This window comes from Carettochelys insculpta, chromosome 1 (genome assembly GCF_033958435.1).
Source record: "Carettochelys insculpta isolate YL-2023 chromosome 1, ASM3395843v1, whole genome shotgun sequence".
NCBI classification, from domain to species: Eukaryota; Metazoa; Chordata; order Testudines; family Carettochelyidae; genus Carettochelys; species Carettochelys insculpta.
In genome coordinates, this window is record NC_134137.1 from 260957912 (window position 1) to 260972843 (window position 14932).

General features: G+C 54.7%; 1 protein-coding gene across 1 annotated transcript; it reads left to right on the top strand.

Moving 5' to 3' along the window:
• Positions 1-12293: 12293 nt before the first annotated feature.
• TMEM121B (transmembrane protein 121B) lies at positions 12294-13748 on the top strand. The gene has a single exon (XM_074983769.1). The coding sequence runs from the start codon at positions 12294-12296 to the stop codon at positions 13746-13748; it is 1455 nt and encodes a 484-aa protein (XP_074839870.1).
• The last annotated feature ends 1184 nt before the right edge of the window (positions 13749-14932 follow it).

The window sequence follows — 14932 nt, forward strand, 5'->3', positions numbered from 1 at the left end:
AACAGTGGAAGGGGAGCTCATCCTCTATGATAATTCAGTCTGTGAGCTGTCAGCATAGCCAACCAGTGTTTAATTATGCTCTCCATTGGGCAGTAGCCTTACAAAGACTTTGATTGCAAAAGAATTGTTGAGTGATAACAGTTGGTCCCTCCTTCCACTCATCATTCTGGGCTAGATCTTCAAAGGTGTTTGGGTATTTAAAGATAGAGGCCAGTACCTAGTGGGATTTTCAAAATTGCCTAGATACCTGTTGGCATCTTTAGGTTCCTCAGTAGCGTTAATGGTGTGACCCTCTAGCTTGTGGCTGTGAGTATAGGGTAGCTTTTGACAGTTCCTGTTATTGGTAGTGAGTCAGTCATGTGACTCCATAACTTGAAGCCTGTGCTGCTGCAACAGTGCTGTATTTTGATCCTTAACTTTTCATGTTGACAGTGTTTTTGCAAAGGGCATCATTCTCACTGTCCTAGTGTTGCTCCTTTCTCTGGTAGAAGGAATGAACCAGCACTTATGTGCCAGCAGCCGAAGCTCTGGCGACTGACTATGGTGCTGGAGCTTTCTTCTTGATGCATTCCTGGAAAACAGTGATAGGATGGAGTTGGATAAATCAAGGAACAATTAGTACAGTTCATGTCATAATGGAACCCTTAAGACAAAAAAAAAATACTATCTAGGCCCTAGATTTAGAATGGAACAATCCTGTATTTTGTATGGAGATAGACTGGATGAACTGATAGGTTTCAGGCCAAGGCAGAGGTGAAAGGCCATTGGTTGATCTGAATGGACTGGTACTTTTTAGTGTTCAGTGGCGTCAAGAATGTGGTGTGCTGTGTCATTCCTGAAGTGCGCCCTAAGGCTTTTGATTAGGCTGCTGAAACCACTCCTATCTGGAAAGGAGTAGAGGAGTAGGGGGAAGATCTTCACTACTTCTTCACGCTTACAGTATTCCAGCCAAGTAAGGACACACTCAGTGCTTTCTGCAATCTGTCTGGCCACACGAGCCAGAAGTGGTGAGAAATTAAAGGGCAGTGCAAAACCCTATTTTCCCCCCCTCCCCTTCTGGAACGAGCACCATTTGCAGCAGCTAGCCATATGCTGAGTGACCCTAGGGGACGCATGATTGTCCTCCCAGGCTGTCTAGGCTGCAGGGTTTTGTTGACAAAATGGCTGTTTTGTCAACAAAACTAGGGGCACAGCCACATTGCAAAGCACATTCTGTCAACAGTAAATTGACAGAATGGAGAGGTTTTGTCAATGGCTGTACCCTGCTCACCACAAGGAAGAAGGTCTCTGTTGAGAGAGAGAGCCGTTGACAAAAGGCAGGTGTGGATGTAACAGAGGCCTTCTGTTGACAGAAGAGGCCCCCAAGGTTGCACACAGGTGTCCTGCTGGACACCCTGTCCATAGCAATCAGCACTCTGATTCCTGCCTCCGGGCCATCTTAAAGCATCTGCAGGGAGGCTGAAGAACCCTGTGGTAGGAAGCAGAGCTTGGGAGAAGCTGTGTGCTGCAGGGCTAGCTCCAGCATGCTCACAGCCACACCTTGGGAGCACCATGGTCAAGCCACAGGCCCCCTGAGACCTCCGGGCCTTTGCAAGAGCAGCCCCAGAGGTCCCAGGACCCTTCCTGGGGCTCAAAGAAGTGGAAGCCTTCCTATGCTGGGGGTATCCAGGCCCTCCTGGATCTCTGGGCTGAGTCGTCCCTCCCAGACCCCTGTATCAGGGCCAAAATGTAGGCATCTGTGGCTGCATGGCTGAGGCCCTGGCCAACTGGGGCCATCCCCACCATGACCTCAAGCAAGTGAGGGCCGTAGTCAAAGAGCTGCCGCAGGGCTATGTCTGGGCCTGGGACACCGCAGGCCGCTCTAGGCAGAACCAGCCATCTGCCCCTACTACCATGAGGTCCACCGGATCCTGGGGAGGGGGAAAACACGTCGCCCCTTAACCTGGACTCGGGGCTCCATGCACCTGTCATCACCCACAATGAGGCTGAGCCAGAGTTGGAGTGCAAGCTGGAGGAGGGGCAGCAGCGGGACCTAGATGAGAGGAGCAGCCTAACCATCATCCTGGAGCCAGTCCCAGCCATCCAGATGCCAGGGAGGGTTCCTCAGGTGAGTGCCCTGTTTGTCACACAGCCAGGGCTTGGGAAGTGGGCACAAATGAGGTGGGGCACGAGCGTCACCTGGGCGGAACATTGCACTGAGGTTCCAGCATGTGGAAGCACATGTAGCATCAGGGTGCGCCATATGGACCCAGCAGACTGCCCCTGACCATGGGTGGCATTCCGCTGACGGGGTCATGGGAGGCCAGATGAGTGTCATGGCTGGAAGTGGACTAGCTACACACAGCCAGCATGATCCCAAGCACCTTGAGAAGTGCCACACAGCACATGGGCATGCCTGCCCAGGCATGGCAACACCCGCGCCTGCGGGCAGTGCTGCAAACCACAGGTGTGAGATGGGCCCTATCATGAATGAGTGCAGGGAAGGGGTTAATCTGCTGAGGTAACCTGAATCCCAGGTGAACCAATGGGAGTGAAGTAATTCTGTTTAAATGAACAATTGCAGTTCCCGGGGGCTTTTTTCTCTGCATGCAACAGGGAGAAAGACCCAGAGGAAATGTCTCCCAGGCAATTGGAATGAAAGATCAGAAATATCCTGACCATCACAAAATCAGCCAGAGAGGTGTGAGTACAAGGGAAATGTCTAGTTAGATGTGTTCAGGTTATGTTTTATTTTAAATTTGGTTGGACTTATCTGCCCTGTATTTGCTTTTGTGCTGTTGAGACCAACAAGAAGTCCCCTGGCACCTTACAGACTAACAGATATTTTGGAGCATAAGTGTTCGTGGGCAAAGACCCGCTTCATTTGACTTGATATTTTCCCCTGTAAAAGCTAAATCCCAGGGAAATAATTTTCTCTGCATGCAACCCATGATTTTTTCCATCTTGTTTTGTGAATATATCTCTGTTTTTAAGCAACTAATTTGATCCCTGTGTCCTAAGAAGACTCTGTGCTTTAGACCAAACGGTCAGCTACTGACTTACAGTTTTTTGTGTCTGAGCTCTCGCCAGAGGGAGGGTTAAGAGGTTGGGGTGCCTCTAGGAAGATAATCCCAGGTTCATGTTCTTGTGTTTAAAGCTTTTTTTTTTTTTTTTTGGTCATACCTGAGTGGTGGCAGCCTATTTTCCAGTATCCAAGGAATCTGTGACCTTGGGGAGTTTTTAAGCAAAGCCTATGTATTGGCAAGGTGTCTCCAGTCTCTGTGGGGCCCCACTTTCTGCATTGGAAGTGTGGAGTGGGGGAATGGACCCCTGACAGGCCCCATGGAGGGCAAGGCAGCACCCAGCTCCCCCACCACCCATGAGGGGATCCCGCTATGGCTGGACACTCCCCTTGGCCACTAACCTGTCTGGGGGAAGGGGGTAGGCAGTGGGCAGCACACTCCTGTAGGCACCTTGGAGTCTTTGTAGAGCTGGGTCTGCTGTGCAGACCACACATGGCTTTGCTCCCAGGATATCCCCCTCCCCTGCCCTGAGGGGCCTTGGTCTCTACTCACGATGGAGGGCACGGCCTCAGGGACTGTGTCTGCATGAATCTCTCCCTCCTTGTGTTCTGCACAGCCAGCCCAGAACTGACTGAGGCCTGGGCTGCCCTGCTGTCACCACCACACCACTCCTGGAGCAGAAGCAAGCAGGACAGAGTCCATGAGGACATCATGTGGCCGTGTGTGGCCATGCTGAAAGAGATCCAGCAGACGCTGGCTTACTGCATCCTTGAAGAGGCAGTAGCAGGACCAGCTCACGTCCTTCTGCTATGCTGTTACCACGGTTGCGCCAGCATGTCCCACCACACCACCTGCTGCTGCTCCTGGAGCCCTACACACTCCTGCCCTTCTGCAAGGCACTCTGGGCCCCCACCTGTTCATCTGGATAATGGGTATGCCCCCTCCCCCCAGCCCTTCTTTGTCCATAACTCCCCTTGTTCCTGGCACCCAGCCAGCCCTGACAGGGACCCCAAACGTGCAGAGGGAGGGGATCCTGAGGCCAGCACTGCTTGGGGTCCTGCTTCCCCCCTGGGTTTGTGACCCCCCACCCCATGTCCCAATCCCCCCCCATCACCAAGTTCTGAGCCCCCCCGCCACTCCACGTTCCTAGACACCCTCCCCTACACACATTGAAACAGTCCAATAAATCAGTTTTTCCTTTGACACACAAACAAGTGGCTTTATTATTCAGGGGTTCTGGAGGGGTGAACAAGGTGAAGGAGGTGAACAAATGCACTCAACAGGGCATGAAGGAGGCAGTGCCTGGGCCCTTGAGGTGTGCCCATCCCTCTCCCATCTCCTCTCTCCTGAGCTCTCCAGCAGCCCCTCTTGTGAGGCCACCCCCCCCCCCCAGCAGGCAGGGCTGTGTGAGGGCAGGTGGCATGATCCCCTGGGGACAGGGCTTCCCCCCTCCATCCCTCATTTCCTCCAATCCCACTTCCCCAGGGTCCCTCTTCAGCAGGATGCCCCACCCCCTGTTGCACATATGGCAGCCTGAGAACGTGTTACCTCCATGAGGTGGGCCCTGATGATGGACTTCCCCCTGCCATATTGGTTGCCCACTGACTGGTAGCTGTCGATGGTGGCGAGCTTCCAAATGGTGATGGCAACCTGCTTCTCCATGGGTATGGCAGGCCGCAGCTGGGTGTTACATCTCTGGAGGGCAGGGGCAAGCCTGGCACAGAGCTCCAAGAGGGTGGCCTTCCGCATACAGAAGTCTTTGACCAGCAGGTCCCACCAGTGTGAACGGGCATGGTGCCTGCCTCCACAGCCACACATCCACCATGGGGTGCAGTTGTGTGTAGATCCTGCAGCCAGGACAATAGTCCCAAAGATGATCTTGGGGTCAACCCCACTCAGGAACAGGAAGGCAGCTGCCAGAAAGTGCAGCACAAACCACAGCATGTCTGTGTGGGGTCATCACAAGCCCAGGGGCAGCTCCGGCCACCTGACACGCAGGGCCCAGCTGTGTTGCTTGCAAACACAGGGGAAGCACAGTGGACACAGCGAGAGCTTTGCTGTCCCTTGCAGGAGTAGCAAGCTCACAGCAGGGACAGGGAACAGCTGTCCAGAGGGGGATCCCTTTAATTACCCATCTCTGCGGGCTCTTGCACCAGCATTCGGAGGGACCTGGTGACCTGCAACCGTGGCTGACGTGCTTCTGGAAAGCCATTTTGCTGAGAGCACATCCCATCTGTCCGGCCACTCTCTGTCAGGAGAGCAGATCTCTCTTTCATGTTTGGACATGCTCTGTCAACAGAAGTTTTGTGAGAAGATGTCTTCTGATAAAAACTTCTTTTGACAGATGCTTACCGTCTAGACATTGCCTAAGAATATTAAGGACGTAACTTTTTGGGTAGGCTGGTCTGTTTTGCAGCATGCTTGTGTGTAGTTGGTTGGGGAGGGGAGCAGAAGACACATCCTTTATTGACTGTACCTCAATGTTGTCATGAAGTGAAGTCCCCTTGAGTTTTGTTTAGAACGTTGTTTCTCAATGGTATCCATACCTGCAGTCTCCCTGACACAGGCTAGAAAGGCATCAAGCTGGTCTCTGATCTCAAAAAAATTGAGAAATACTGGTCTGTAGGAATTGCTGCAATGTGGAGGTATAAGCTTAATGATGCAACGGTTGGGAGTGAGTAACAAGGAATGCTGGTAGCCCATGGGCTGCTCGCCTCGGTATCGTTGCCAGTACTCATTGTACTCTGCATATGGTGACGTCCAGCTGTGTAACTGTGCATACACTCAACCCCCCCAGTCTTGTTACACTTCATCTCCTCCTGTTTTGGAGTGAATTTGCCTCTTTATGGATTGGTTAATCAGCCATCGATAATAGAACTTCAATAACTGACCCAGTCGTGCTTTTTAGAGTGCCGTCCAAGCATGGTGCTCACTACGTGCTTCCTGCCCTGAACAGCTAGTAGTCGAAGGGGCTCATCCTGACAGCTGCTGAGCTGCTGCATCTTCCATTGAGGCCATTGGACTTTGGATGAGGCTCAAAGGGAGCAAAAAAGGCAAGAGGTCTGAAAGAGCAAAGTAGAACAGGAAAAGGGCCAAAACTACTGAGGACCTTGTACATGAGGAGGATCTTGACTTTCATCCACTTGACCTGGGAGGCTGAGGGAGAACGAGTGAAATCTCTGGAGCGGGACATGAGCCCACCAGTGGTGAGCAGAGAGTCAGGGAGACCCTCTTTCAAACCCAAACACTGGAGTTTATCCTTCCCTAGTCTAGTGACAGCTTTTTCAATCTGCAGTACAGTCTGTCGATATACACCTTTACCTATTTAGATGTGAATTTTAGCTTTAATACTAAAACCAGTGTGATTCTAGAGGTACTCCTTTTAACCAGGTTGTAATTATGCCAGTTTAATTGTGTAATAACTTGCTACATGTATGTACACTCTATGGCACAGTGACTGTACCCTTGAAGTTACAGGACAGAATCAAAACGTTAGTGACAAGTATTTTCAGTGTTTGAAACAGATAAATTGAAATGTCTTTGTATTTTATTTCTGGCTAGGGAAGCTGTTCTACTCAAGGCTACAGGCTTCCACCCAGCATATCTGAATTGATCAGATAATGCAGTGTTAAATGTGCAGCACAGAATCACTAAGTCTTCCCATCCCACGCTTGCTGCATTTTAAATGTGGCTTAATGTGATTCCTCTAATTCAAACGCACTGAATTCAGTGTAACCTCTTCCATTTGTCCCTCTTCCCACTCCCACTTTCTGACAGTGCTTGAGAGACTTAATTAGGATTTTACTGCCTGCTCTTTATTTTGAGCATATTTTGTCTCAGTTCCCAGAAGTAATACAGCTGGATTGTTTCCTCTTCAGTTTTGCCAATAACAGTTTCCCCTTGCTAAGGCCTGGCCCTCCCCCAGGGAGAGAAAGTATTTGTGGGGGAGTTTGGGGCCCTCTTCTGTCTACATCACAGGTAATTATGAAGACTGAACATGGTAATTTTCAGGCAGTTGCAATATATATTTTATTAAAACCTAGGTATAGCTGGTGCCATCAGCTGGGTTTGGTATTGGTTTTAGTCGGAAACCCTAGTCATAATTTGGAAGTTGCTGAAAATGGAAGAGATAGGCATGGAAGTTATTTAAAATTTAATCTATATGCTTCACTGCTACCAGTGCTTGCTGCTAAAGACCTATAACACCTCTGTGCTGCACCAGGGATTTTGCAATATATCGGATCACCAGGGAAACAGCTCGTTGCTTTTCACTCTGCAGTGCTCAGGGGCCTGATAAGAGAGACTTTGCCTTTTCAACATGAGAATGGCACTTCTGTGTTTCCCAAGTGTAAGCAGGGGATTTGTCCCACTGTACTAGGGGAATTTTGCTATGTAGCCAGTACCTGGCTGAAGTCAGTGACAAAAAGGATTGGAGTCCTTGACCCAATTCACTTCACTTTGGCATCTGCCCACCCTGGCTTTCCATCCTGGCCCCATGTGAGCAGGACTGTGACCACACAGAGAGCACTGAGCCCAAGGATTCCTGGCCATTTACCTCAGTCCCTCCATGGGCAACTATGGGCAAGGATGAGAATGCCCCTAATTTAGGCTACTGCTAATTCCCTTGCAGATGTTCCAGCTATTTTTTTCCATCTATGTGTAGAATAAATTTTGTTATGTATACTGAGTCCTACGTGGCTAGGTACCACCAGTAGAAACACATGCTGCTAGCTGTGGGCACGCTGCTGGCAGCATTTGACTCTCTCCTGGGTGGCCATCCAACTGCTCAGTTGACAGGAACTACTGCTCCCTTATTTAGCTTTAAGCTGCAATCGTAATTCATGTAAACAGACATACAGTAGATTTACTGTTACACCAAAATTTCTTTTAACATAAGACCAATCATACTGGTCAGACCAAAAATTTAGGTGCCCTAATATTCTGGCTACTGACAGTGGCCAGTGCCAGGTGCCTCAGAATTCTGTGCGACTGAACAGAACAAGTATTCATCAAGTGATCCATGCTCTGTTGCCCATTCCCAGCTTCTGACAAACAGAGGCTGGAGCCACCATTCCTGCCCATCCTGGCTGGAAGCCACTGATGGCCCTACACTCCCATGACTTTTCTCACTTTTTTGAACCCAGGCCTTCACAGCATCCTCTGGCAAGGAGTTCCACAGGTTGCCTTTGCACTGTGTGATGAAATACACGTTGAACCTCTGTAGTACAGAACATTCTCAGCCAGTAAACTCTGTAATCTGGCCTGAGTTAACTGGACAAACATCTCGTACATGTGGCCAAGTTCCCCCCAGTCACATAAAGTTTGTTTACAGTCACCAGCCCTGACTCAGTGTTCTGTGCTGGCACTTAGCTGAAAGTTACCCCTAAATGTCTTCTAAGAGCCCAGTTAGGAGTGGAAGTGTTAGAAATGTGCTAGAAAATATTGACTGCCCATTATCTAGCAAATTCTCTCATTTGGGACCGGTCAGCTCTGGAGACTGTTGGATGAGAGAGAGTCAACTTATACTTTTTTAATTGGTTTTAAATTTGCTATTAATTTCATTTGGCGACACCTAGTACGTGTGTAATGGAAAGGAGTAAATGACTCTTTATTCACATTTTTAATAACATGTGATTTTATAGACCTCTGTTACATTTCCCCACTCCCTTACTCTGCTCTTTCCTAAGCTGCAAATTCCTAAGCTTCTTAAGCACCCCTCAGAAGGCAGTCTTTCCGTACCCCACCCCCAATTATTTCCATTGCCCTTTTCTAAACCTTTTCCACTGCCAAGAGATCTTTTCGAGCTGAGGCAACCACATCAGCACACATTATTCAAGGTAGGGGTGGGGTATGTGTGTAAAGAACAATTTGTGGTATTAGCAGTGTGAACAAATGGCCTGGGTAAGGGGCAGTGCAACAGACTCTAAAGTGCTATAAACTGCAACACCAGTGTCCACGGTCTTCTCCTGGACCTGAATGTGCTGCTGCGAGCAGCTCTGCCCCAGCATGAGTTTGGACCCTGTGTAACAGACCCTGTTACCCACATTCAGTTCTGGTCTTCTATCAGTCCATGCCCAACTCTGGCGCCACATGTATTGCTTCCTGAGATGGTGTCAAAGGGGCCCATTGCCGGCTCTCTCTCCACCTATAGCAGTTCACATAACCCTCTGCAAATGCTGGGGATTCACACCCTTGCTATCATGCCAATGCTGCTCTGGCCCCAGCTACTGGGGTGGATGCAGACTCCCTAGCTCCATGTTGCTGCTCCCACCCTAGGTCTGCATTGCCCTGGTTTGGCAATCCCAGCTCACAATCCCACCTCACCGGCTTGCCTGTTCTGTCAACCCTTTTCTGCTGGTATTGGGGGGTGGGGGTGTTACTAATCAAAACATGCTCTCTAAGTTGCAGTAAGGGGCCAACAGCCCTTCCCTCACCCCACTGCACAAAGTTTTTCATTTTGTCGTTTATTCATATCAGCTTTTTCAGTGTCTCCCTCTCTCGCTCCCTCACACACACACACACAAAAGATATGGTAATTGATGAGTTCTTCATAGTCCCCAGGTGTCTGGGCTGAGCTGATGCTCTGACCAATAGCAGCACACAAGTCCAAAAGGTTTGTGAAACAAGATTCCATCCAAAGGCAAACAAGGTCATGGCCTGCAGCTGATATAGTCAGAGCAGCTAAATTAATGTATCCAATGAACAGCGTGGTGTAGTACTAAGAGCAGCCAGAGTCCTTATGTGCCGTCATCAAGACAAAGCCATTATTTAAACTTTCAGGTTGTACCTCTGAAATCCACTACTCTCTGGTCCGGCCAGCCCACGAATGTTGCTGGGCCACAGAACCCGGCAGCCAGAGTGGGGCCCAGGGAGATATAGCCACGAGCAATGGACTGGCAGCCGGGGGCGGGGGGGGTTGTGCGTGGCATTGGCCAGGACGCTGCCACAGGGGCAGGGAGCAGCAGGGCCTTGTGTGGCTGGGGTGATGGGGGTGCCATGCAGCTGGGATGATGGGGAGACATGTGGCCTGTGGATGGAAGCTGAGATGATGCATGGCAGCCAGGGAGCGGTAGCCTGGTTCCCAGGGAGCTGCGGTGTGGGGGGGGTGGGCACAGTGATGCTAGCGCTACCATAGGGGGCTGTGGCAGGCCTAGGAGGCAGACGAGGGCAGCCTGGCAAGGCCCAGCGGTAGGGTGCCAGTCAGGCTGGAACTGCTAAGGGGCTGGCAGCAGGCAACCACCTCAGGGCTGGCAAATTCCCTCCTGTTGGACTTACACAGTGCCAGAATTAGTTGAATGGACCTGTTGTGTTGCCCTCAACCAGTGGGGTGTGTGGCATGGGCCACTTGCATCTATGGGTCCCAACGATACTAATGCTGGCTGGGTATCATTTCTTCTTTTGTTTGGCTAGCCAAAGACAGCTGCAGTATAGACCAAGCTCACTGACTAGCCCAAACATAGCCCTGAAAGGGCAGAAGAAAAAGAAAACAAAAGATAGAGAAGTGTGTTGCTAGCTCATGGCATCTTTAGTTACAAAGCAACCGAGGGCTGGTTAGGGACACACGCTGTTTACTACCTTAGGTATCCACAAAGTGGCAGGTGAGGGGGGGGGCCCAATGTTCACAAGTGGTCAGAAGATACCACAGCTTAACAGCAGGAGGCACCAAGCCCTGTAAGTATGACTACTGTGGCTACTCAAAGACCACATTTATCTCTTAGCCTCTTGAACCAAAGCAAGGTGGGAGGGCACAATGCAATGTATATGCGCTGCTGACTTTCTGGGCCAAACAAGTGAGGTTGGCCTTCCATTAAAGAGGCTTGAGCTGGATGACATCCTTCATCTTGTATACTGGGCTTCAAATGCAATGTTGCAGCAGACATAGCAGAGCTGAAGCCACTTCTCACTTCAGACATATGGTGTGTTCTTCAGTCAGGCCATTCTGTGAGCATTCCATCACTGCCTGGCAGCTCTAAGGTCCCCTTTCTTCCCCATCACCCAAGAAAAACTGCAACAGATGCCGATGGGGTGGAGGTCGGGAGGGTGATTGCTCCAGGCTGGTTTCTGACTACGTGAGCCCCCTGGGGGTGGGGGGGCAGGAAAAGAAGCAAGCAAGCAATTTGAACCAAGCTTTTCATGTGATTACCATAACAGGCCACTATTTGCACCGATACGTTCAAGTTCGCAATCCTCTGTGCAGCAGAATAGGGTGGGGAGTGGGACAGATCAAAGCGCTGATTCAACTCAGCTCATGCCTTACACCTAAAGCAAATACCAGTACCTCAACTGACTGGGTTGAGCTCATTCACTAACTTGGCTGATGGTGCGTTACCAGTTTTGGGCAGGTCACAAACGAATGCCAGGCGCTAGAAAGCTTCTAGCATGAGTCAGCTGTTTTTGGGCTGAGGGGGTCTTGGGCAAAAACAAAAATGCAGCGTGTCAGCACAAAAATTGTAATAGCCGACATCTGTGCGGCTCCCAGGCAAACTGTGGACGTAGGAGATCGCTTTAGCCAGCTGCAGTAAGCCGGCTTCAGATGCACAGCTCTAGCTGAAGGAGAGTAGGTTTAGCTGCCTCAGCCAGGTGAGGCCTGCAGAGGGTGAGGCACCAAAAGAAGGTGAAATGCTCTACAAAGCAGGAGCCCGGTTATAAGCTGGTTTGTCTCTAGCAAGTAAGGCTGTAGCCGTGAGCCCTGGCCCCAGGCAGGCCGCAGTCATGCTTAGCCACCACCAGCGGGCCCTGTGTGACCAACTGCCCGCCCTGGAAACCAGGTGGGGCTCTGGAGAGGGGAGTGCGGTCAGTGGGGGCAGGCGGGCCATGGCCTGGCAGTGGGCATGTAGGCGCCTTGGCTGCACCAGAGCCCCGCCCCCCAGCTGTGTGCAGCTCTTTGGGGCTCCGCTGGGGCCCTCCGACCTGTAGCGTGGCCGTGGGCTCCTGGCCCCCGTGGGCTGGAACTCGCTAACCGAGGCCTGCCGCCAAGGGGAGCGCTCGCACTCCCCGCCCGGCGCGCACGCCCTGCCCCCCCGGCTCCACAGCCTCTCCGCGCTCCCCGCCAGCCGCCCTCGCGCGGGGGTGGGGGCTGCCGGGCCCGCCTCTCCCGCGCGTGGAGCTGCCGCCGCCGCCCGCTCCGGAGCCCGCTGCTCGCCCGCGGCTCCGCTCCGGGATTGCGGCGAATCCAGGCCGAGTCTCCGCTCTCGCCGGCCCCCGCCGCTGTCCCCATCCCTCGGTGCCGCCGCCGGCCGGGGCTGGGCGCAGCCGGGGCCCGGGCCCCTCGCTCTGGGGCCGGGGAGGACAATGCACCGAGCTGTCTCCAGCCAGCGCCCGGGCTCCTCCTCCTCCTCCGGCTCCTTCCAGCAGCCGCCGCCGCCGCCCGCTCACCCCGCCGCCGACCTGCAGCCCCTCTTCCTGGGCGGCCGCAGCCGGCGCGTGTCGGGCTCCAGCTCGGGCTCGGCCCGGGCCCGCAGCAGCAGCAGCAGCAGCGGCGGGGAGGAGGAGGAGGAGAGCATCAGCAAACCCCTGGTGCCAGCCCCGGCCGCGCCGGCCCCCGCCGCCGCCTCCCCGGCCTCCAGCAGCACCAGCGCGGGCGGCAGCATGACGGCGGCGGAGCTGTACGGGGGCTCGGGCCCGGCCGGGGGGGCGGCGGCGGCGGCCGCCGGGGGGCTGTTGTGGGCGGGCGGGGGCGGCAGCGGCGGCGGCGGCGGCGGGTCCCGCTGGGGCTACAAGGCGCTGTCCCTGGTGCTGCTGCTGGGGCAGGGCGCGCTGCTGGATCTCTACCTGATCGCCGTCACTGACCTCTACTGGTGCAGCTGGATCGCCACCGACCTGGTGCTGGCGGCCGGATGGGGCATCTTCTTCTGCCGCAACAGCCGGGCCCGGCGCCGGGAGCGTCCCCCGCCCGGCCACCCTCCGCCTCCGCCGCCCCCGCTGCACCCGCTGCTGCTGCACCCCCCGCACGGCGGCCGGGGCGCGGGCCGGGCCGGGGGCCCCCTGCGGGGAGGGGACTTCGCCTACGCGCACCTGGCCTGGCTCATCTACTCCATCGCCTTCACCCCCAAGGCGGCGCTGATCCTGGGCACCTCCATCCTGGAGCTGATCGAACTGCGCCTGCCGCTGGGCACCACCGGCTTCCGCGTCACCCTGGCGCTCTCCGCCCCGCTGCTCTACTGCCTGCTGCGGGCCATCGGGCCCGACGGCGCCGGCCAGCTGCTGCTGCCGCCCCAGCCGCCGCCCCAGCACCGCGCCGCCGCCGCCTTCCTGGCCACCTGCCTCGACCTGCTGGACAGCTTCACCCTGCTGGAGCTGGTGCTGCAGCCCGGCAGCCCGGCCCCGCTGCCCGGCCCGCTGCGCTACCTGCTCATCGCCGTCTACTTCCTCTGCCTGGCCTCGCCCGTGCTCTGGCTGTACGAGCTCAGCGCCGCCCGGCCGCCCGGCGCCGCCCGCCTGGCGCTGCACCTGCTGCTCCCCGCCGGGCTGCTGGATGCGCCGCTGCTCGCCCTGCGCTGCCTCCTGCTGCTGCGCTACCAGCAGCCGCTCTCCCTCTTCATGCTCAAGAATCTCTTCTTCCTGGCCTGCCGCGGCCTCGAGGCCATGGAGAGCTGCTGCCTGCTCCGCCCCGCCGCCGGGGGCGCCAAGTACACTGCGGCGCCCGGCCCGGGGCCCGGCACCGCCCCGCTCAGCCACTGCATCTCCGACAACGACGTGGGGCCCCACGGCTACGTCAACACCCTGGCGGTCAGCGCCCAGAACTGAGCGGGGCGGGCCGGGCCGCCGCCGCCGCCCGCCCCTCCGCCTCTCTCCCACCCCCCCACGCCCCCTTCTATCCCTGGCTAGGAGCCTGTCCCCGCCCACCCCCGACACCCTCCTATCCCTGGCCGGGAGCCTGCCCCCGCCCACCCCTCCACCACCCCCTTCCCCCTCCCCCGCGTAGCCAGGCACCTCCCCCTCCCCCACACGTTCCCACCCTTCTGTGGTCCCCAGGTACCTGCCCCCTCTGCCAGCCCCTGTTCCCTCCCACAGCCAACCAGGGACCTGCCCCTCCCACCTCTCCGCCATCCCCTGCCCTTATGCATCTCCACCCAGGAACCTGCCCCCTTCCACCCCTCCCATCCCTAGTCATTAACCTTGTCCCTCCCCAAACCCATTTTACCACCTAGGAACACCTTCCCTTAAGGCCCCTGTCCATCCCCAACACTTAATCTTACTGACTGTAACTCCATCCCTTGCCCTTCATACCCATACTCAAAGTCCTGCCCCCTGCATAACCAGCACGTCCCTCTGTACCTGGTACCAACACCTTGCTTCTGAAGCAGGGTTGTGCTCTGGCCACATAATACTGAGGGGAAGGGAGGTTACCCCCATACCTGCCCCTGCCCCACAAACTCGACCCCTTTCCTAAGCACGTGAGCTCCACTTTCCAGAACTGAGGGAAGAGGGAAATCACCCAGCTGAGCCTGCCCCTGAGGCCCACCTCCTTGCACAGACAGGGGCCATCACATGCCTTTGCCTCCTCCCCAGGATTGGGAGCTGGTCAGGTTCACTTTACCCTTGCTCACAGGGCAGAGATTCTCCAGCCATACCCTGCCCAGCTGCCCTGTCTACCTACCAGTCAGATTCTCTGTACCTGTCCTTTGCGCCTGACAAAGCTGCGCCCCATGCAGCTGAGTCACTGAGCATACTGCCACAATGCCTAGAGGAATTTTTCATCTCCCAGAACTAAGGGGGAAGGGGAATGTTATTCTCTAGCTGTGCTGGGCTGGCCAGCCCTTCCTCCCTGGCAGAACTGCTCTGCCTGTTGCTCAGGGATCCGCATCAGACATTGCAACTAAGAGTAACGGAGGGGCACATTTTTTTTTTTTAAGTTTAAAACTCATTTCTTTTTACCATGAACAAATCTAGCCACAGGAAGCCTACCTGGAGATCATACTGTCTGTAGG

What these genes read in the sequence shown, in the direction of transcription:
- TMEM121B (XM_074983769.1), top strand. Translation starts at nt 12,294, where the DNA reads ATGCACCGAGCTGTCTCCAGCCAGCGCCCGGGCTCCTCCTCCTCCTCC.